Raw genomic sequence first — 23,880 nt, 5'->3', positions numbered from 1 at the left:
TTGTCTGATAAATAAAGGATGCCTCTCACGTTTCATGCTTTAGTGAGCAAGAATCTTCTTTAATATGTTTCTCATTATAAATAAATTATTTTGTCAATGTGTCTCCCTGCTCTAAGGTGCGGGTCCTGGGTTTTATCCCAGAGAGACACATTTCTGTCCCCTTGTTTTGTCAAAGTCAGCTCAGCGCCTCCAGATCCCCCTCGTTTATGGCGGCCATATAATCCCATTCTAAAAGGCTGCAGGATCATAAAGCAGCAGCGAGGCTGCATTTGGAGAATAAACGTGACTTTCTGCCTCAACCCAACTCAACACACACAGTCACACACAGTCACACACACACACACACACAGTCACACACACACACACACACACACACACACACACACACACACACACACACACACACACACACACACACACACACACACACACACACACACACACACCGAGTCACCATAAAGTCATTTAGGCCAGACAGGCAGTGCGACTAGATGGCTTTATTGGAGAACGTTTCCCTGCAGCTCTTCGGCCTTAAATGTCTCCTGAAATGTTAAAGTCATTGTCTGACTGCAGATGAGCGCAGGACCAGAGTCCGCTGCCTTTAAACACACACAAAACCCACCAATTGGCTCCCTGTGCGTATATACAGACAATGTGAAGAGAGTATAGACTAGATGACGTTCACCCTCACCCCCTAAAAAAAAACGAACAAAACGTTTTTGTGTAATCATTATGAACGTGTTAAATTTCCGCTGCTGCGCACTATAACGTATATAGGCTAAACCTATACGCTAAGTCACTAGTTATGGGAGACCCCCGACAAGAAATAATTCTGTTTCCATATTTTCTTGAATTTGTTTATTTATTTGTGATTTTTAAAGCAATTTATTTAAAAAAAAATCAATTTGTCTCATTGTTTCGCATTTGTAAATAACCATATATATATATATATATATATATATATATATATATATATATATATATATATATATATATATATATATATATATATATATATATATATATATATATATATATATATATACACTCGGCCTGTACTAGGCATTTGCCGATATGAATATGTTTTACACTTAATTCTATATTTTTTAGAGATGTTTAAAAAATAGCCACAATTACTACGTCATCCCCTCTTTTTTATTACAAAATGATCAAATTAACAGATTTTAGACACATTTCTGGTGAAAAATGTAAAGGCACGTTTTCTTGTTTTCTTGAATGGCCTTGAATGGCAGCGAAACATGAAATGATTCATATGTAGGGACACGTTGGGACCACGAGGGGGCAGTGTTGTATTCTAGTTACCCTCGGAGTGACGCTGTGTTTATCGAGAAGACAAAGTGTTGTAAAATCTATTTCTGATCTAAAATAGGGCTAGGCATTAATTTATTCATATTATTATTTTTTTCAAATGAAATGAAGAATAAACTATAACCTTATCAAAAAATAGCTGGAAGTCGGGCAAATAGAAAGCATAATGTCCAGGTTGAACGTGTTATTATTTTTGCTGTGAGACAGGCTCTTTACATTATGTAAAGCTATTTGGTTTTTTTTGTTTTTTGTTTTTTTTTCAGTAACCTTAATTAGGTTATCATTTCTTTAGTGCTCTCCAAAATAAAACGACAATGTTATGCTGTGATGAGCCCTCTGCATTCACGAGGCAGGTGTACAGTTTTCAGAGAGGATTAAAAATCGACTAAATGTAGGATTTAGAACGCCGTCTGGAGATGATTATGAACGAATAGCTGATACTCTGAGCTTTTCCTAATCAGTAATTCGCCGGTTAATGCATAAATAAATTTGAAACATACACCTGTTTAAATGTTTTGCTGTGTTTTTTAAGTAATGCATTTTATTTTATTTCGAGACGAAAACACGTTGATTGGAGAAAGTTTGGAATGGTCACCAATAACAGCAGGTCATAGACTTTAGTTTGGTTCAGTTTGATCTAAAAATTGTTGAGTTCACTTGATAAATTCGTATCCCCCAAAGGAGCTGCTGAAAACTTCAGCATGGCATCTAATATATATGCTTTTCGGTTTCCTCCGGTCCACATGCTCATGTTTTACTCACGGACGTTACGATTAGATGACTTAAAATACCTTGTGATGGTTTGACATGCGAAACGAACTGACACTGCGCACATTTAAAGCAATATGACTCAGTTAAGATAACCATAGTACGGGGGCAAACTCTGATTGACATGACGATCAGAGATAGCTTCCTTCTCGGCTATGATCTAAATATCACGTCGTCTTCTAGGAGATTTATTTATTGATTTATTACTGAATTTCTTTTGTTTATTTAATTAATTTATTTATTTTTGGTGTTTGTCTAATTCCGATATTTGGGCCATCTTCAGGAGGAAATGTTTAGTAAGAGAATATGGAAAAAAAAAAAAAACAGCATTTCTCCATGAAGTAAACTCTCGATTCACCAACCAATTATCCATTAAATCAAAAAAGAAAAAAAAGTAAAAGAAAAATAGGCTATATATATATATAGATAGATAGATAGATAGATAGATAGATAGATAGATAGATAGATAGATAGATAGATAGATAGATAGATAGATAGATAGATAGATAGATAGATAGATAGATAGATAGATAGATAGATAGATAGATAGATAGATAGATAGATAGATAGATAGATAGATAGATAGATAGATAGATAGATAGATAGATAGATAGATAGATAGATAGATAGATAGATAGATAGATAGATAGATGCGTGTGTCTGGTGTGTGTGTGTGATGGAGGTAACCAATTTTACCATCGCAATTTAAAAATATTATACATTAATCGTATGGTTAGAACAAAAAGTATAATTGTAAAGCTAAGGAAATACCTCTGCAGATGGGTAAAGTAGTCATGGTGGGGCCTTCGGTTCAAAGTATTCCAGGTAGGCCTATAAACTAAAAAAAAAAAAAAAAAAAAAAACAAAAACAAAAAAAAAAACAGGATGATTACTTATTTCCGAGCAAAATAAAGTAGATATAGGTAGCTTAGGTCCAGTGCTTGGAGGGAATGGCTACTGTCACCCTGTTTTCATGTCCGGTGAATTCCAGCCCACACCACTGCATGATTTTGGGTTAAAATTGTCATGTTAAAGAGGTATTTTTGTGTTTTGGCCTTTAAATGTGCGCAGTTTGAGGGGTTGTTTGGAATACCTTTTATTAAATGCATTACTGAAAACTAATAAAAACAGCAACTGTCTAGATCTCCCGGATAGATGTGTGTATTCATGTGGAACTTTCGCTCAACTGCAGCAACAACAACGGCCCTCCCTTTTTTCATTCCGCACACATCCTCGCCGACACACTCCCGGCTCGTAAAAACGGTTTTTACGAGCGTGTGCAGACCGCAATTGGTCGCCGGCGGTCATGTGTGCGCGCGCGCGTGCATCGCTTGCCCTTGCGGTCAATTATTTTGGTCGCGCGCTCAAGGCAGCAGAGAAATGCGCCTCTGAACGCCCGCCCGTCCGCCCGCGCGCCTCCACGCTCGGTAAAGAATTCCTTTTCTTATTTGGTTGTTTTTTTTCGTCAACATTTCGCAGCTCTGTTCACCGGCAGCTGCTTTGTTCGTTAACTGTTTCGGTCTGAAGTTTGAAACTTGAAGCATGCTGGTGTTTACTTTGAATTAATTTGGCATAAAACAATGAAGTCCAAAGCCTATCAAGCAGCCGTTAAAGTGTGTTCTTCCCCTCCAGTGTTTATTTATCTGTTCCCATTGTGCCAATTCTTCTGTTTCTTTGCAAAAAAAAAAAGAGGAAAACATATATTCTTTCCGATATTTCATACGTTTTGACTTGTGTTGTTATTTGGATCTCAGATTGCAGCAGAGGATGGAGCCCCCGCATGGTGGCGATCAAATCAGGTACCGACACTTTAATCCATTTCTATGTCTAACTGTTAGCAAATCATTTCCTGTATGTATTGAAAATGTATATCTAATGCGTCATCTTTTGATCACACATTAGATACTTTGTGCTAAACTGGCTTGCAACTGTTATACAAACTGATTCGTGGTAACTAAAGCGTCACACTGGAAAGGCTTCTGAAGATGAAACGTGCCCTAGCTATAGTGTTAATTGGTCCGTTTCCACATCTAATGGTATAACATCTATGACATAGAAGGCTCAAAGAGATGAGATGAAGTCATGCTTCAACCCTGAATAATGAATGTGTGTGAATGTGGGATTGTGCAGCCCTGACAGCTGTTGATGAGGTCATAGCACTTTAACTGTATTTATAAAGATGCGGGTGTATGCATATAGTTCCACGTTTTCAACCCTCGGTTTTACTGTTTAGCAAGGAAAACGACTCATAAAGGTGAACGCACAAAGATTGTTATCTATTATCTGACGTTTTGCATGTTTTCTTCTGTTTCTACTGTATCACTACTGACCTGTTTCAGGAGAAGAAAAAAAACAGGGAAAGAAGATTAATTCATAAAATGCTCTTGGACAGATGGACAGGGACAGATTGGGATTGCTTTCCCTCTCCCAATTTTTTTTTTTATTTAAATTTTGTTTTCACTGACTTTGTGTTTTACGAGGCCAGCCTGACTCTCAGAGAAACAAAGACGCAGTAGTATTTGTCCCCTCTTTCCTTTCTCTTTTTTTATTTAAAGTTTTGCATTCGTTTTTTTCCCTCCCGACAAGGGCAACAGAGGGAGGGAGGGATGCAGAGAAACAAAGACAGTATTTCACTGGTGCTGCTCAGTCGAGCTCGACTGCCACTCAGTATTTACAGCCTACTGCAATGCGGCAGAAAATGTGTGCGTGTGTGTGTGTGTGTGTGTGTGTGTGTGTGTGTGTGTGTGTGTGTGCACTTCTACATCATGATGGGGACCCAAACATAAAGTGGGACACTGATTTATGGTAGTCTCCTATATCTGAGGACCAAACTGGGGTTCTATTGGTATTTGTTTTTTTTTTTGAGAGCTGGGTATTGGATTAATCTGGGTTATGGTGCGTTTAAGGTTGGGCACGTGACGGTTATAGGTGAAGGTAATGAGCCGGAGAATGCAGCGCTTCTGTGGAATTATGTCCCCATAGGTATAGGGAAACAGATGTGCATGTCAATGTGCAAGACAGGAACAAAGAGACAAAAGGAAGCTGGGGAGACAGGGATGCAACCAAAGGGACCAGCGATAAATTTGAATCCCGGAGAGATGGAAAAACCACAAACAATGTTTGCTGAAGGCTTCTTTGTGTGTGTTGTGTAAATCCTGGCTGTCTGAACTTGTGAGATAGAGAAAAGACCTGAGATTCGGCTGGACCTCATTTTGAAGACTGGTTCAGCATTTATAGAATGCAATTTTTTTATAAATATGTTTGTTCTGATTAAATAAACGGTATTACAAACAATAGAATAAAAAAACTGATAAACCTGGTCTTCAGGTATTTCTTAATGTGACAGTTAGTTTCCTGTTTTCAGATGTTCTCTTAATCCTGTTCTACAAACCTTTGGGGGATTTTTGATTATTTTTTGTTTTAAACTGAATTTTCAATATCGACATGGCTAAAAGCAGCTGACTACTCCATCTGACACAGGTATAACGACAAGAAAAAAAGCACGTGTCATTAAGGTTTTTTGATCCGTCAACATAGCTACGTGATTCACTGTGGAGTAAAACAACTGTCAAAAAGATCAGTGCACGATTCTAACATTCAGGTTCATATTCATGTGTCAATAAACATACTGTACACAAGATTCAGCTGTCATATAGCCTGAGAAATTGCAAATTTAAGTTTGTGGGTATGAGTAGACAGTTGTTGAAATCATGAGACGGGGTATAATAGAAGAGGAGAAAAGTGTGTGCAGAGCTTAATTATCAGTACACTTCGTGACACTAACTGGGAAGCCAAGGGACTGGGAAAGATCATTGGGCTTATACTTTGACTGTAGTTGCATAACCATGGCGTTGCGGTTAAAGTCTGGGAATAAACCAACGTAATAACATTTTACAGACAGTAGTCAGATTTAGCGTGGTGGCTGGTTGCTAGGCTAGTGAACAAAAGCAACGGGTGTGCTTACGACTACAGTTTGTTGTGAGTCTAGACGCTTATAGCCACACCGTGTGATGGCAGCAGAGTTGAAGTCAACTTAATAAAATCAATATAACAGATCATATTAAAAAAGTATCAGCCTTATGTAACATTTTAGCTAATGATAGTTGGTGGCTATGCTGCAGCTCCCCAGGAGTGGGGAGAAGAAAGTAATGAAATACGACGTCATGGCGTTTTCAAACCCCACCCAAAATTGTCCATCTGACCAATCATATCTTACACAAACTCCTCCCACACAAGAAACTCACTACAGAGACCACCCCTTCTTATTTGAATAAACCCCCATGCGACGTCACTTCAACACTTGCCTACTTGTACTCACAAACTTGAATTTGTGTCCACAGCAGTGGAGACTTTGTAGTCTTAGAAATTAGAGTTGTGTTCACATGACTTTGGACTCACAGCTTTTAGATTCATATTTGCATAGAAACAATACCTAACTTGCTTATTATGACAGCTGAATTTTGTGCAGGCGCAGTATTTTTATTGCCACAGAAATATAAATATGAATGGTAAGAATCTTGTACACACCTTTTTGACAGCTGTCTTACGCCGTACATTTCCTTCTGAATGAAGACATCCAGCCCCATGATGTGTGACTTGATGGGGCCAAATGACTCCTGCTTGGTGGCCATTACAGCAGACAGCTGAAAAAGCTATTTTCTTGGATGTGTTTATTAGCAAATGGACCACTTCATTAAGACTCTGTGTGACTCCACACTGTCACCTAGAGGGAAGTTAGAAGTATTGACCTCACCTTAGGAGGAAATTGCACTCAGGCATCTGTCCATCAAAGTAGACATCATCCACCACTGGTTATATTTAACGTGAAATTGTGAGGAGCACTGGCAATAAAGAAAATCTGCAACATGTCTAATTTAATGAGTTACAAAAAAATATTTGATATCATCAAGGTTGAGGTACAATACCTGATAAAGTCCTGCAGGCAGGGTAGTGGAGGTAATAATCAAGTTTTTTTTTGAAGAAAACTGTCCTTGCTGAAATATACGGTCTGACTGGAGAAACGGGGGACGTCTAAGGAGTCAAGATGAAGAGGTGAAGGAAGGAGGGATGAAAATGGAAACATGTATAGAGAGGAAGCCAAGAAGTCAGACACAAGATTAATTATACTGAATAATTTTAGAAGATGGTACTAATAGCGTCCACTTTGCATTATGCTAAAGTTGTCACACATTATATGCTATTATTAGTTTGACTACATTTAAAGTAAATACCTATTTCAAAATGCATACAGTGCACTAAGTGGACATGAAAAAAACGGTGGTGCAGTGGTTAGTGCTTTTGCCTTGCAGCAAGAAGGTTCTGGGTTCAAATCCAACCCTGGGTTTTTCTGCATGTAGTTAGCATGTTCTCCCTGTGCATGTGTGGGTTCTCTCCAGGTACTCTGGCTTCCTCCCACAGCCCAAAAACATGACTGTTAGGTTAATTGGTCTATCTAAATTGTCCTTAGGTGTGAATGGTTGTTTGTCCTGTGTGTCTCTGTGTTGCCCTGCGACAGACTGGTGACCTGTCCAGGGTGTACCCCGCCTCTTGCCCATTGAAATGCTGGAGATAGGCGCCAGCACCCCTCGTGAGTCGTGACCCCATGAGGGATAAGGTGAATAAGAAGATGGTTTTTAAAAGTGTTTTCTTTACATGCTGATAAAGGTATCAGAGTTGATTCATGAAATAGGGAAAAGTTATGAATGAAAAAACAGGAATGTGTTTTGAACAAATTTCCTATTAACTTTAAAGAGGTTAATACCAGTACGCATCATTGGGGGTGTTGGGCTTTGCAGTCCAGTAAAGCAAGGAGCAGTGGCAGCTTATTGATTTGTAGCACATTGTTCACTACCCAGGGTGCATTTCTGTCATAGGGCTTCACCGCGATTTAGAGAAAAAAAAAGTGTGCCTCTGTCAATTTCTGAAAAACACACCTATAAAATACACAAAATGACACAAAAAGGGTTCTCAGATTTCTCAGAAGTATTTTTCAAATGCCTTTACACACAGTGAGATATCTAAGCATTTATTTATGTCAGTCTTGCTAATTTTACACTAATGATATTTTTTAATCCAAAAAAGTAGCTTGATTTTCCGAACAATAAATCTACTCATTACTTGGTCAGTGCTCCTTTTGGTACAACCAGTGCAACGGCATGGTGCAGGATGGAGGCAGATAGCGTGTGGCTCTGCTGAGGCGTTAACCCAGCGACCTTTAGTAGAGGCAATCAGCTCTGAGTCTCTAATCTCCCTCTTGACAAATTTCCTTTTATCTAAAAAGAGAGGTTTGGACCACTACACAACAGTCCAGTCGTTTCTCCAAGTGAGACTCTCCTAATGCCTTGTATTCAGGTTGTATTCAGTTGGTCTTCCATGGTCCCTTAAATTATTGAATGAATTCACAAATCTCCCAAAATGGTGTTTATCAGTGGTGCTACTGCATCTCTTTATTTGGTACTTTTTCTATCCACTAAACTTTCCACATATATGCCATAGCACAGCACTCTGTGATCAGGCCCCCTCTTTCACAATGATCTTTTGTGGCCTACCCGGTTCTAGAGAATGTCAAGAGGACATTCTGCTGGTCAACTATCCAATCAGCAGCTTTCCCCATGGTTGCATAGGTCAAAATGTAATGTTTCTGAATCAGAAATTCATTTTAGTCAGTTCCAGACTAATAGCCTACATATTCTAATTTGTGAGAAACAGAGTTTGGGTTTTTGTTGGTTGAAAAGCCATATCCATCTATCATAATATGTAAGTGTGACACGCCACTTTTAGAATTGATTGCTAAAAAAGAGTTTTTGGTGAAATTATAATTTATTAAGCTGTGTGTTTATATAGGAAGATATTTATGTAACAAACACCTCAGGTAAGAGAAAAAAAGTTGGTTGTGTGAGGCAGCAGCTGTCCGTAAAAAGCAACACCTTGCCTTGGGATTCAGCATGGCGACGCGTCTCATGAACACTAGATGGCGCGCTAGACTCAAGGATGGTTTGCTGCTCTGCAGATTTGGTCCAGCCTCAGATTGAAGCACCATCTTTACATCCGGCTTGGCCAGCTCCGGGTTCGTGGGAGGTTTCCCCCCCTCCCCCTCCCCATTTTACCTTAAAAGCACCCCGAACAGAACCGCTGCCTCCAGCTGCCGCGCCATGATCATTTCATCATGGACTCGGCACTGAAATGTGCGTAATTACGCACAATGCGGACACTCCACATCACACTCTTATTGAATGTTCTGCGCTTGGAATTCTGTAGAAATTGCATTTTTTTATTCAGTGGAAATGTTCCATCTTATTTAGCGCCACCAACGAACAATTGCTAAAGATTTGGGAGCATTTGCTACATTGTCAAAAAAAAAAAAAAAACAACAACAACAAAAAAAACATACAAGCATGCAGACGCCGTTACAATATATGTGTTACCAAAGCAGGTGTATCATCGGGTATTGGCCTTTGTAATGAAACATGTTTGCAACTGTTGCCTGTCTTGTTTTTACAGACTACCCCCCCACACACACACACACACACACACTCACACACACACACCACCACCACCACAACAGCCCTTCTAAAGCAAGCAAAGCGGTGTCCAGTTTGACACAGCGACACACACACGGAGCCGCAGTGTGTTTTTACAGAGCTGCTTTATTGCTTTATTGCTCCCCCTTTACGGAAATCAAAGCAGGAAACAAATGCTGCCGACTGCATTCCAGACACATCCGGAAAAATGCTAACAGCGTCCAGTTTCTGCTTGCTTTTCCAGCAGAACGACGCGGTCCCGACGGGGAGCGTCTGTTTCACGCAACACAAATATCTGATTAAAGAGGGGGGGGGGAAAAAACAACAATCCACAAATTTCATACAGTGGGAGAAGCCAGCTGTATCAAAGATTACAGATAAACTAACTACGGAGCAAGCGAGAAAAAGGGAAGAGTGGTTGCTACTAAAAAAAGACCCCAGATTGGTAATTATCCAAAGCACACTCCCCCTTGTAGAGGAGATTAAAGGTCTGTTCCCATTTTTCCTTTTTTTTTTTTTTTCCTTTGGCGCCATTATCGAATAAAGTGGCTCTCGGTGTAGGGCCCTAATAATTTATGAACCCGTGTGGGAGCAGAGGGGGAAAAAAGGCGGAACACGTGACGGTAATAAAGTGTGTTTTATTGCTGCCGTTTGACAAGCCCCAAAATATAACAGAGAGTGAAAAGCCGACAGGCGGCCAGATGGGACTGTGGCAGGTATTTGTCCCAAATCAACAGAATGCGGCACTCTGGATCTTCGCAGGAACGGATCTAATAATCAGCTTCGACCTGCTTCTAAAACAGGATTTTCTTCTTTCTTCTTTTTTTCCCCCCCTTTCTTTTTAACAGAAGCCAACTCATCGTGTTTTAACGCGAGATCAAGACACGGCGAGTAAGCGAGTAAGTAGCCTACTACGTGCGCGATTTGTTTTCATATTTGGCGCAAATATCAAGTTATGACTGCAGCAAAAGGAGGGACGACGGGTGTTTGAAATGTGTGCGTGCGTGTGTGTGTGTGTGTGTGTGTGTGTGTGTGTGTGTGTGTGTGTGTGTGTGTGTGTGTGTGTGTGTGTGTGTGTGTGTGGAGGGTGTTCCCCAGAATTTGAACCAGGGCCGGGGGAACCCCCCCAGGGGGGCCACTGTAGATGTGAGCGAGGGGTTTGGAAATCCACCTGTAGTCCTAAATAATTCAAGACAGAAGTTGAGTCTAAGATTGAAAAATAGGATAATCTGACGGAGATGTGGACTTTCTGTTTTACTGAGTTTAATCCAGAGTGAAACGGTTCAGTGAAACAGCCGCAGTCACGACTCCTGTTAAACACAGCGCTCTGGTATGGGAAATAGTCCTTTGGGAAATTGTAGTTTTTTATCGAGAAAAAAAGGTTGAAATTCTAATAATTGTATTATTATTATTATTAATATTAGTAGTAGTAGTAGTAGTAGTAGTAGTATTTTAAATAACTTGTATTTATATCTAAAGAATATACAACTGGGTCTTTTATCAACGTTATTATTTAATAAAGGAAATTAATACGCCTGTAGGACCAGCAAAACTCTATTTAAAGGATGTGTGTTATTTTGACAGGATAATATGTTCTAAATTGTAAGTGAATCAGTAATTTTTTTTTTTTTTTATGTAGAACTTTTCTTACAAATGGATGCATCTTAAAGTGCTGTGCACTACAGAACAAATACACTAAACAGAACTTAAGAACAAGAAGTAAAAGACAATGAAATATTCCCAAATCACTAAATGGAACCAGAAATAACACAGTTGGGCTACGTTAAAATATTTATTTTATTTTTGTCAAAATGTATTTTCTTTTGTGGGAAAAAGTAAATCGTAATTTATATTTGGCTGAGTATTGTCTAAAAGACTCCAATATTTCTTAAAAATTCACAATGGGAAAAACCTCCCCGGATATGCGGAAAATAAATGGTGACCAACACGTTTTGCCTTCTTTTAAGCTTTGCTTGCTCTTTTATTTGTTAGCATAGACCACTATCCACATGTAGTTCAGTCTGCTGCTGAAATCATTTATTAGATTCATGCAGCTCCCCTTCAGCCAAATAAATATCAATCAACTGAAATTGCACCATAATTTTTTTTCCATGCTAACTCGTTTTTAACTTTTTTTAGGAAGCAATCAAATTCTGTTAAGAAGCTTTAAGACCACGTTCAACTCATTTAGAAGGTTTATTTTGTGTGAAAGAAAAATCTAACATTCGATGTGTTGCAAACATCTTCAGTCAGGGATAATAAAATAAAATAAAACTGCAGAAAATCTTGTGCTGCTCATAATTTAGCCCTGTCCTGTATTTACATGACTCTGAAAGGTCACAATAAAATGTCTATTTATAATTTTCTTTCAGACAAGGGTTTAACGCTCAGGGCTGCGGAACAGCGAGACGCTCGCCGCAAGCGCGGCTCTGAAAGATTTATTCCTATTGAAATTCAAGGGAGGATTGGTCCACTTATCCAAAAGCAGTCCATTCAATTTTTTTTTGCGTTTATATTTTTTTTTACATTTGTTTGGTTTTTCCCAGTTCTATTTTATTTCCCATGAAATGCGCAATCCACAACGACCAGACAAACGCAGCGCATCTCCAAGACCCAGCGCGCTGTTATTGACGACCAGATCCGCTGCTATTTCATTTCTAATTAATAATTTCCTTTAAAAATCGCGGAGGATAAAATGCGGACTACCTAATTCGTTATAAGTCTTGGTAATGCATTTGACGATTATTACTGAAATACAAAATGTAATTTCTGATGATTCATTTTATTTATCTCCGTTGTATCTGATTACAACCGTTTTATCTAAGATCAGCAGAAAAGTGCTTCACAGACTGGATCGAGCCGTTTGAATTAAAGGCGTGTATTTATTTATTTATTTATTTATTTATTGCTGTCTTCGTGTGAAATCCAATCCATGTCATTTTCGATGACTTTATCCAACCCCAGCGTTTCATGTGCCTCATTTACAGTCGGGCCGGTGCGCCCACGCAGCTCCACCTGATGCGCGCGCGGCTCCCAGGGAGCTTGGAGGTCGCAGTTAATGTCTAAACCGGGTTAAAGCAGCACCCAGCTCGGCTTTGACCCGGTAGCGGACAGGGGGTGGAGGGGTGAGCCGGCGGTCAGCCTGTCTAAGATGAAAAAGTGAAACGACCCCAGAAAGAAAAGCCACCGCTGAATGGCGCTTTTCTCCCTCTCTCTACCCCCTCCGTCCCCTCTCTACCTACCTAATGAGAGGTGAATTCATCTCCAACCTTCTCCCAGGGTGGAGGACACGTTGTTTGCGTCTCGGGCACCGCACGTTCGCGGTCTATATGGCTGCGTTAAGCGCAGACATTCATTTCAAATTGGACGCCAAGCTACATGAGCGCAATAAAATAAAATAAAAATAAACGATGAGCAGCGTGGATCCGCAGCAGCAATATTCAGAGTCTGAATCATGAGTGGAGATGGATATCGGCAACAATGGCGTGACGTTAATCAATACCCCGAGAGTGATTCACTTCCCCGCAGGAGAGCGTTTGACCGTTTTCCAAAGGAACATGGCGGGATCATGGAAACGTCAAATCAGCGGAGTCTGATTTGACGTTTTGATTCCAACCCGCCGCAGTTTGGACCGTTTAATCCCGACCAGAGCTTGCTTTTTGCACAACAATCCCCCAAACCCGCGCGGGACAATGCTCTCGCGGCTCCCGCAGGCCGCGTGAACTCTGCGTGGCTTGCCCTCCCCCCTCGCCCCCCTCCGCGCACCCTGCTCGCGCCCCCGCGCTGGCCTGTCCAGCGGTCTGAGGACTAATGAAACGGTGAAGCAGCGGTCAACGATTCTGCCTGACCCTCTGGCTGACCCGACGGCAGCTAGGCTACATTCTTAAAGAAGAATGCTCTTTGAAACAGCCAAACATTGCTCCCCTCGGTCGGTGTTGTTGTTGTCTCCAAAGAGGGCCCGCGTCCCACCCAAAGTTCCAGCTCCATTCAGAGGTGCGATCCGCTAATGACTCCCGCTCTCCATTTAGGGAATCTAGGCTGGAATAATCCTGAAAAATGAAGCCGCTAATGGTCAGAGCTGAATGGATATGTTATTTGTGCATCTGCAGAAAAGTGAAGCTTCATTTCTCATCTGAACCATCAACCTCCTCGGAGCAAAATTGCAAAGAAAAGGCAGAAAGGTGGTTATGCCTTCTGGCTGAACAACACGTACTCTAAAACCTGCTGTGTAAAAAAAGAAAAGTAAAGAGAAGAAGAAGGGGGGTAAAAAACTTAATTTGGCATATGTTGCTGGCCCAGTGGCACCCCGGGTGAGCCCCTCCATCCCCAACCCAATGGCCGATCTGGAGATGACCCTAAAAGCACTGAAAATGCTTTTTATCTGTGTTTTTCACCCACGGACGAATGGTTTCTTGAATCTCAAACTGCTTTTTAAACCTGTGCTGTGTAGAATGGTCCATTTCCAGTTGCATTTTGAACGAGAGGTTACCAATCTGTCCTGATTTTTTTTTCATTAAAAAGTGAAATAGCCCTTGTCCAATTACAAGATGCACATCAGACTGCACCGTGCACATTCATAAGGCCCTCACACACCTCCTCAGATCCATTTACTCAAACCAGGAGAGAGGAAAAAAAAGTAAAAAGAAAGAAAAAGTGGATTCCTGACCTGGGTTTTAATGCTGTTTTTATTGTTCCTGAGAGACAAAGCTCCTGAGTATGGAAAAAAAATACCAGGGGCTGTGTTCCTTAAAAACAAGTAGTGTCAGTGTTTCTCTCTTCTTCTGCTCGCCGTTTTCTTTATATTGCTGCGTAGTTGATGCTACCGTGGAATTTGAACGCATCACCGTGCCCTTTGCTGCGACGGTCAGCATGGGGGACAATAACCCGGGCTGCACTGAGGCCTCAGCAGACAGCTGAAAGACCGTGGAGGGAAGGCACAGGTGATAAAATTCACATGTCACTTTGCACAGCGCCCACCTCCACATTGAGGGGACATGAAAATATGGGACAGAAATATTGTTTGCCGTGCAGCTGACAGAAAAAAAAAAGACAATGCTTTGCCTCTGTGGACATAGAGCCATAACCCCTCACCCATAAAACAAAACAAAAAAAAAAACTAAGTGAGTCATATTCTAGAAAACTAATCAAGTAATTGGGATTCACATTTAAAAAAAATGTCTTTCACATTATGGCTTTTGTCTTGGGGCTTTTTAGCAAGATGGGTCCAATGTGTGCTAAGGGCACCAGCTGGCACGCCTAGACTGATGAGACCCAGTGAGGCGCTCCGGATGTTTGCTCTACTTAATCACAATTTTATTGGCAAAAAAAAAAAAAAAAAAAATCTGGATTGCAAAATTCCTACTCTTCATTTAAAACTGTGCACTAATTCAGGACCAGTTTGTTTGGGAATGTTGAATGTAGCTAGCGTTAGCTTGTGCTAACTGCTCCAGGTAAAAGGGCTAATGTAATCCTTGGTGAACACACTGCTTCTCTGCTCTGAACGTCGCCATCCGCTCACAGTTCTCACGGCATCATTTCATCATTTTATCCTTTCTCTCGTCACCTTGGGGAAGAGGTTCTGTGAGTTCTGATCAGGACGCCACAAAGTTCAAAATGGCGGCCTGTGAAGAGAGGATGAGGTTTCTGGTCTCTTAACGCAACAAACTGGCTCAGAGTTCTGATCCAGTGTTGGGTTAAAACTACTTGCTGACCTCCTTCTCAGCAGGGTTAGGAAAATCCTCGCAATTTTGTTGCATTTGTGAAAATATGATCGAAAAGCAAAAAGAGATGTCTTTCGATCTTTTAATTGATCCAAATGACTAACCAAGCTGAAACTTCAGCATTTTTGCTTAGGTTGGAATTGCGCAATAGGTAAAAAAAAAGAAGGTGTTTCTGTGTATCAAATAAAGTTGATGACTGTCCAACATTAACTAGACATAAAACGATGTCCACGGATGAGTGTAGCGATTTTTTTTAGCTCCCCTTCTGCTTAGTGTGAAGGTAGTCGGGCTTCCCTCAGAGTTCTGCTCTGTGCCACACTAGCCCTCTTTTTTGCGCTTCGGACCAACAAATGGTTCTGATAAAGTTTTCACCAACTGCTTATTCAAGCAGACATGGGAACTTAGTGTGACACGTAAACAGCCACAGAATAAATGTCTCCCAGAGAACAGAAAATTGCCCGAGGCAAGAAACGGAAACATAAACTTCCAAAGGCATCCTGACCAAAACGTGTCATACGCACGGACAATTATGTAACTGTGCACAGGATTCATAATAACCCTGTTCTCTGCGTGAAAAATGATGGCAGAGCGTGTAAATGGAGCACTACATTGATTCAAAATCAACACTTTGGTGATTATTTACATGTGTTTTACATGTGCCCTGTAATTGATTGTTTTATCTATAGGCTTTTGAAGCCAAAACAGTCAGCCCGACAGCACCAATCATCAGCGTGCTCTTGCAAACTTCGATCCAAGCAGCCTTGATTAAAACTCGCGCAGAGCTTTCAGCTCGGGACAGATGTTGAGCCGTAAACATTTATGGAAGCTGGGAACCATCATGAATGCAAAGCTAGGTTTCCGCCTCGGGGCTAAAAGCCTTTCGGGAGGACGAGATCCCCCTTCGTGTCCAGACTGAGGCCCAGGCAGGCCGAGATGGGAAAAGACCACCAGCAGCTTTTGGCTTGTTTACCAGCAACTCTGGCGATGGACCGCCTCTCATTCGGCTCTGGCTCCTTTACTTTTACTAAAAATAGGTCTAGCAGCCAGGAAAAAGTATTTGCTCCATTTTTTTTATTCTCTTTTTGCTTTTCAGGCACACCCTTTCAGATCATCAAAAAAGTATATATTAGACAAACATAACTTGAATACAAATATCGGATTTGAAATAATGATTCAGTAATTGAGGGGGAAAAAAGATCTATGAATAAACCTGGCCCTGTGTGAAAATAAAATATAGTTATGTCCTGATCTATGGAGAACGCATGAAAGTGGTAAATCCTACAACAATTACTCCAGGAGGGCATGGACGACTCCTTGGTGAGGTCACAGAGGAACCCAGTAGAACAGCTGAAACGCCGCAGGCCGCGCTCGCATCCTTGAGAGTGTTCTGAGGTGAAGACAACCGCTGACCAAAAAGAGCACAAAGACCCGTCTCCCATGAACCAAACACATCTTGATGATGGGTTTTGAAAAAAAAAAAACTATTGTGGACTGACCAAAGAAAAGTGGCATGGTGTGTAAAGGTGTGCATCTCGTTGCCTGAGACAAAAACCAACAGCGTTACAGAAAACAAAGAACATCAAACCATGGGATGGTCTGGGGAGGTTTTGCTGACTCAGGACCTGGATGACCTGCTGTAACTGATGGAACCGCGAATTCTGCTCTTTCACAGAAGGTTTGGAGCCAGAAGCTCAAGCCCCCTTCCCAGGTCAGTCTGAGAGTGAAATCTGTTTTAGGATGATGACTGAAGTGTGACGGTGAAGCCGAACAAAGAGGAAACTCTGTGAGGAGCGGGCGCTTCTGGGCTGCCCAGCGTAGAACCTCCAGAACGTCCTGGTAAAATCTGTCAAGTAGGAGCAGAATGGATCAAAGTGAAGTTGTCCCCAACAAGTAAAGCACGTCGTGTGTTGTTGTAAACTACAATAAACGTCAAACACATGGTGCCCAGAGAGAACCAACCAGTCCCAGACAGGATTCTTGTTGCTCTGGTCGGCCATAATCGTTCCTGAAGTCCTGGCCCGCCCTTTTAGACGCGTCCATGGGCCAATAGCCAACTTCTCCTCTCTGTGTGGCGGAGACAAGCTCTTCCTTCCCTTTCCCCCCCCTGAAATCTAATCCCTTTTCAACTGTGTCGCAGACAGATTTATGAGTTCTAACTGGTTTACAGTTATTAAACACATCCAACATAATTAACGCCGCATGTCCTATTAATAAGGTCTTGATGTCAAAGGGGTTTCAGGCGCGGGTCTCTATCAATCACCCAAAGCCGTTAAAACAGCGGGAACATATCGAAAACCAAAGGATAGGTTTGTAGTTTTAATGTTTTCAGACTCGCACTGGACGTCTTGTAGGTCAATAAAACCCGTTCAGTCAGGATAAATGATCTCAAATCTCTACGACGGAGCGATACAAGCAGCCATCAGCAGCCAGCCGTGAAGAGACCCTTCGCCTATATATACCCTGTAGAACCGAATGTGTGTGGAGCTGCCTTGGTCACAGATTGGGTTCTAGGGGAGTCTATGGGCGATGACTTGCCATCGATCAAAATCCTCACCAGGGGAGGGAAAGGGGACGGCCGCTGGCTGGGCTGCTGCTTGGCCACAGGAGCTCATCCTTCCTCAGCTCTCTCTCTCTTTCGTCTGCGTGGACTCGGTGGTCTTCAGCGTGACATAAATCTGCTCGGGTGTTGGGTCAGGCACAGGAAGGCTTTGGTCAGGTGACACCAACATTGAGCTGTCACGTAGCTTTATACGAATCGAGCTACATGGTTTGTTAACCGAGAAAAATGGCTTTACACCAGATCTAATTTGCTGTGACATTTCGGTCGACTTAGTTAAGTATTCATTAAAAGAAAACAGGGTTCTGCAACCACCACGGTTGCTGTGCTTACTCAATCCTACGTACAGTGATTTGGAGGAAAGAAATTAATTTCTTTATCTTTTTTCACATGTTGTCATGTTATGTGGGATGTTTCAAACTAGTCAGTAAGATTTGATGGATCTGCAGAAAGTGGGTCATTAATTCTTGCCACCTCCATCAAATTTAGATCTGGACTTTGACTAGGCCTTTTTAAAACAAAAAATATGACTTCATCTACATTATTACATTATCACGCATGTTGTGTGTTCACGGTCACTGTCCTATGGGAAGGTGAACCTCCAACCTATAGTCTTAGGTCTGTTGCTGCCCCTGATAGGTTTTTCTTCCAGGATGGCCCTTCATTTAGCTTTTTCCATCTCTTCAGCAACCGACCAGCTTCCCTGTCCCCTCTGAAGTGCTGTGCTCAGGCTATTTTGCAGTGTTTTTTTCTGAAGGTTCGTCATGTAGCCCAAAAAGTTCAGTTTCGGTCTCATCTGACCACCTTATTCCACGTGGTTTCTGGCCTCTGGCAACATTTTCAACTGCTTTAATTATGGCTTTTTGTCCACAGTGGAAAAGTCAGATTAGTAGCCCTAATTTAACACTTTGTCTTCTGATTAATTCTCTTTCACCTGCCAAAGAAAGAAAAGAAAAAGAAAATCTAATATATATATATATATATATATATATATATATATATATATATATATATATATATATATATATATATATATAGATTTCAAGATGAACCACCAAACACTTTGACATTGTGTGACAAAATGTAAAAAAAATAATGTTAAGGGGTGTGAATAGCGATTAGGTTCAAACAGCTTTTTATGTTTCCCTAGGCTATAACTATAAAACACAGATTTGTTCAAGCTGATAAAAAACGAGGCTAAGCGAATACATATCTGATCAGGCAATCATTATAAGTCCATTTGAGCTAATGACTTATTAGTAGATAACCTTCATGAAGGTATTAGTTCCACCTTCATATTCATCACATCCTCAGTGAGGTCCTTTAGGCTCCTGCCAAGCTCTTTATTTTTTCTTAATTAGGGAAAAGTAGTGGTGTTATTGGCTTCAACATCAGACCACACTTCAAATATGAAATCCTCCTGAGTTTCTACAAAAGGGAAAAAAAAACGGTATTTATACTCAATTCCCAAATATAATAAGTTTTGATCCCCTTTAAAACAGAAAATAGCTTCAATCTGCATTCATCCTTATTATGAGACCATCTCTTCGTGTGAGGGCTCAGACTTAGCATATATTTTCGATCGGTTCCCGTCCAGCATAATGGAGCAGCATTTTTCTTTTTTCAAGAAAGTTGCATTTTTCTCTGCTCCAGCATCATTTTTTCAGGCAAAGCAGTGCATCCCTCCCCTCCTCCCCCCCTCCTGCAGCACCCCGGCCTGACCCCGGCCCTAACAAAAAGCCAGCTACTAGTCACTGTCTGGGAACCTTTTATCCCTTTTATTTCTTTTATTTTTGGGACCTTTCTGACCGGCCACGTTTTGTTGTTCGCCCTTTTGACTCGCCACAAGGCCAAATATGGCCCCCACGGCCCCTCAATATGGCCGAGATTAATTTTTCAGCCCGGGCCATCTGCGGGGTGAAAGAGTCATAAATCTACAGTCCGAAAGGTGGGAGGGGCCACGGATGGATGGATGGATGGATGGATGGATGGATGGATAGATAGATAGATAGATAGATAGATAGATAGATAGATAGATAGATAGATAGATAGATAGATAGATAGATAGATAGATAGATAGATAGATAGATAGATAGATAGATAGATAGATAGATAGATACTTTGTTTTGTCAGTGTCCACCAACTCTAATTGTGTTCATTTTCCCAAGCTGCAAATCTTCATTTGTGCCGTGATGAACTTTTTTTCTTCTTCCAAATTAGCCCATTACGTCTGACATAAACATCCCAACGTGCCGCCTCTCATTGGCTGGCCGAGGGGGCACGTGACCCACGCGCCCGTCTGTCTATTTGACAGCCGCAGGATGGCCCGGTGCCAGAGGGGGAAAAAGAGACAGAGAGAGGGGATAGAAAGAAAAATTAGTATTCTCCTACTAGCCTCGCTATAAATCAATCATGGAGTCCTTCGTGGTGAGCTGTAAATACGCCGAGCCGCAGTTCCCGCCTTGTGAAGAAGATTACAGTAATTTTAGTGACCAAGGGGGGTATTACAACAACCCCCAGGACAGTGGCAATTACGCGGGGGGCTATCAGCCTATGCAGCCCACTCCGCCTGCGTATGCATCACAACAAACCGGGTACCAACACTCTGTGCAGGGCCACCGCCGGGAGGATGCGGAGGAGCGGCCGCAGCACCACACTGCGACCTACCCGCTGTACAGAGAGGCGGACGCGCCCGAGAAGGAGAGGTTCCCCGCAGGCGACCTGCAGTGCCACCAGGCCTGGATGACCTGCGCCAAGCCCGCTCAGGTGCAGAGGAAAGCGGCCTGCCTGGGCAAGGACAAACCGCCCATTGTCGTCTACCCCTGGATGAAGAAAGTCCACGTCGCGCATGGTGAGAGATCTATGACCAAATCTTTCTTTCTTTCTTTTTTTTTTTCTTTCTTTCTTTCCATTTGTGAGCATCTTCTATCTTTTTTTTCTCCTGTGGAATTATTTACGACATCAGTGAGAGCAGGCGAGAATTACAGCCTCTATAAAGTTTTATGACCCTGCTGCAGCGCGGATAGGCAGTGCGTGTGTGTACAGCGTGTGAGAGCGTGCGCGCTAACCGCTGTGAATGGGGATGTGCAGCGATGCGGACAGACAAAACGCTGCAAGTTAAAAGTGCAAAAGAAGAAGAAGAAGAAGGGGAAAAAAAACCCTTTTTGGATGTTTTCCCAGTCAACCACAAATGAGCTCCGAGCACATAGAGTAAAGAGATAACTGTTGTGATGTTTACATAAGGCTGAGATACACTGATTTAGTTTGATTAAGAGTAGTAAACGAGAGTCTGTTGAAATCTTTATTATTTAGTTCTTTTATTTAGATTTGAAATGAAAATAATGGTTAAATATTCACCTTTATATTATTATTATTATTGTTGTAATAATAATAATAATAATAATTATTGTTGTTGTTGTTATTACTGAGTATTAAATAAATGGTTTCCTACAGTCATTTCCAATCACATGCGGCTGTCGTAATAATCTAATATTACGTCAACGTTTTTTATAAACATTTAGTTCAGATTCAAATAAATAAAAAAACGAGAAACATTTTTTATAAACTAAATGTTTCTTAAAAAAACAATAACACTAGAATTCTTATTGTATATATATATATATATATATATATATATATATATATATATATATATATATATATATATATATATATATATATATATATATATATATATATATATATATATATATATATATATATATATATATATATATATATATATATATATATATATATATATATATACAGTCCGAAAAGGACTGCCTAGATAAATCATATTTAAACACTGATGTAATAAAATAAATATTGGAATAAATATTGAAAGTATTGCTTACATAAATGTCGTGAACAATATGTGCACAACAATAGTTGGTAATGTTGTTGCTTTTACTCTATATCTTTTTTACAGTTAATCCCAATCACGTGGGCCCGGAACCGAAGAGGCTGCGCACGGCCTACACGCGCCAGCAGGTCCTCGAGCTCGAGAAGGAGTTCCACTTTAGCCGCTACCTCACGCGCCGCCGCCGGGTAGAGGTGGCCCACGCGCTCTGTCTGTCCGAGCGGCAGGTGAAGGTGTGGTTCCAGAACCGGCGCATGCGCTGGAAGAAAGACAACAAGCTGCCGAACACCAAAGGAAGGAGCAAAAACAAGAAAGCGACGGACAGCAACAATAATAACAGCGACAGCAGCGTGAAGGCTGGGATCACAGTCTGAAATGTGGCCAGGTTGCTCCAAAGCTGACTGTCCGGGAACATTTGAACTGCTTTAAAAATCTCATCAACACGAAGCGTTGTGGTGTTATTTTATTACTATTTGTATTCTGGATAATATTGTTTTGAAGAAGGCTGCATTAAGCTCCAGCCCCATATATGAATAATCAATGAATGTATTCTAGTGACCTTAACGGTTGTATGGCCTGTCACTCCTTTGATACAAAACACGAATTATCCCCCACCATAATATCCGATCCGCACTATAAGCGTGGTGCCAACATATGAGATGTTGAGTCTTTTTTTTTTTTTTTTTTTGGAGAAAACAGGGTTCTTATTTTTTACAGGGTAAAGAAGCATATATTACAGGGTTTTTTAGATAGCGACCTAGAAAAGTTGAAATAGCCTATAATTTATGAGTGTGCACGTTTTCAAAAAGGGTCAGCAAAGCCGGCGCTTAAAGAGGTAGAATAAACGAGACCAAAATGCTCAGCGGCTGACCAGCAGGATCGTTGTGTAAATAATGTTTTAGCATGTTTGCAGGAAAGTAGCCATATTGGAATTATTATTCTTTTTTTTTTCTGTTTAAAACTTTGAATACAGAATTAAAACGGATCATGCTTTTTTACAGGCACGACTCTATGTTTGACCAGCTATTGTGACGCACAACTGCGTGTATTCAACCGATTCTCTCAGGGTTACACGCACGCGCACGCACGCACGCACACACACACACACACACACACACACACACACACACACACACACACACACACACAATATTCCATTCGTTCAAATTAAAGCCAAATTATTTCTGCTTCCCTTAAAGAAACAGCTTGTTTCCATTCCACGTTAATGTGCTATTACAGCCTATGTAAGCCAGTACTTATTTTCAGTTATTATTTAGAAGCGTTGTTTTTTTTTTGTTTTGTTTTTTACTCTTTAAGCGACTGTTTGTCTTTGTTCGTTCATGTACGTCCTTCTTTTTGAAAACCCCCTCTTGTGGAAGATTTATATGTGCAAATGTTTTTTGATAAACTAGACGACAAAAATAAAGAGACAAAATGTGCGTGTTTTGTGCATCATGTTTGTGCATCATGTGTGGTCTTGTGTGTGTGTTGGAGGGTTGAAGGAAAGCGACATTTGATCACTAAGACGAGCCTGCCAAATCCTTCAATTAATAAATCAAAAATAATTTCAATGAAAACGTTCATTCCGCAATGGTATATTGTAAGGCGGACACATTATTTAACAAAGAGTGATGCTTTTTAGGAAGCACGATCTTTGTTGGAACAGAAATCTGAAGCAGTAGATGCGAGCCGCTACTCTTCCCAAATCCACAGTTACATTCCTAATTGGAGTTCAGCCATTAATGTCCCAGCTCTGAAGGGCCTCGCCGTTGAAGCTTAGGATGCTCGTATGATCGGCTACACTTAAGTGGCACCCCGGCGGTCTGTAAGAAAAGAAAGATCTATGCAAGTCCACATGGTCCTCTGATGGAGTGTTGATAAGTGGGACCGGAGACCAGAGGGCCCAGAGACAATAATTGGCACTTTCCGGTGCAGAAGCGGTTTAGAGTGTCGGCGAGGCAGGAAGGGGCTGACGGAAACACAGAAAGCTTAATGCCATCCACAACTACAGCTATTCAATGCTTGACTCATGCCTGATTATAGACTATGTGCGGTGGGTCATAGAAACTAATGCTAAAACTAAAACATGTCAACAATAACTCCCAGAGCAAAAGAGGAAGAAGG

At 41.1% G+C, this 23,880-nt stretch overlaps 1 protein-coding gene across 4 annotated transcripts; it reads left to right on the top strand.

The window, feature by feature from the left end:
• The first annotated feature begins 3,388 nt into the window (after positions 1-3,388).
• Positions 3,389-23,208, top strand: LOC105933370 (homeobox protein Hox-D4b). 4 transcript variants are annotated; one of them, XM_036126292.1, is made up of 5 exons: positions 3,389-3,524; positions 3,859-3,896; positions 10,466-10,516; positions 20,508-20,745; positions 21,826-23,208. In XM_036126292.1, exons 1-5 carry the CDS (start codon positions 3,404-3,406, stop codon positions 22,128-22,130), a joined length of 753 nt encoding a protein of 250 aa, XP_035982185.1. In that variant the 5' UTR covers positions 3,389-3,403; the 3' UTR covers positions 22,131-23,208. The 4 variants fall into 4 exon arrangements, with proteins under 4 accessions (XP_035982185.1, XP_035982187.1, XP_035982186.1 ...); XM_036126294.1 differs by lacking the exon at positions 10,466-10,516; XM_036126293.1 differs by lacking the exons at positions 3,389-3,524; positions 3,859-3,896 and adding an exon at positions 9,966-10,333.
• Positions 23,209-23,880: the final 672 nt, after the last annotated feature.

The sequence above is a fragment of the Fundulus heteroclitus genome, chromosome 22 (assembly GCF_011125445.2).
Source record: "Fundulus heteroclitus isolate FHET01 chromosome 22, MU-UCD_Fhet_4.1, whole genome shotgun sequence".
Taxonomy (NCBI): Eukaryota; Metazoa; Chordata; class Actinopteri; order Cyprinodontiformes; family Fundulidae; genus Fundulus; species Fundulus heteroclitus.
Note: the sequence above shows the minus strand (reverse complement) of the source record. Positions and strands in the feature narration are given on the sequence as shown.

Bases quoted from the DNA above. Each gene is read 5' to 3' on its own strand.
- LOC105933370 (XM_036126292.1), top strand. From the start codon at position 3,404: ATGTGTGCGCGCGCGCGTGCATCGCTTGCCCTTGCGGTCAATTATTTT. The intron at 3,897-10,465 runs GTACCGACACTT...TCTTTTTAACAG, and splicing joins CATGGTGGCGATCAAATCAG to AAGCCAACTCATCGTGTTTT. The intron at 10,517-20,507 runs GTAAGTAGCCTA...CACTCTGTGCAG, and splicing joins AAGACACGGCGAGTAAGCGA to GGCCACCGCCGGGAGGATGC.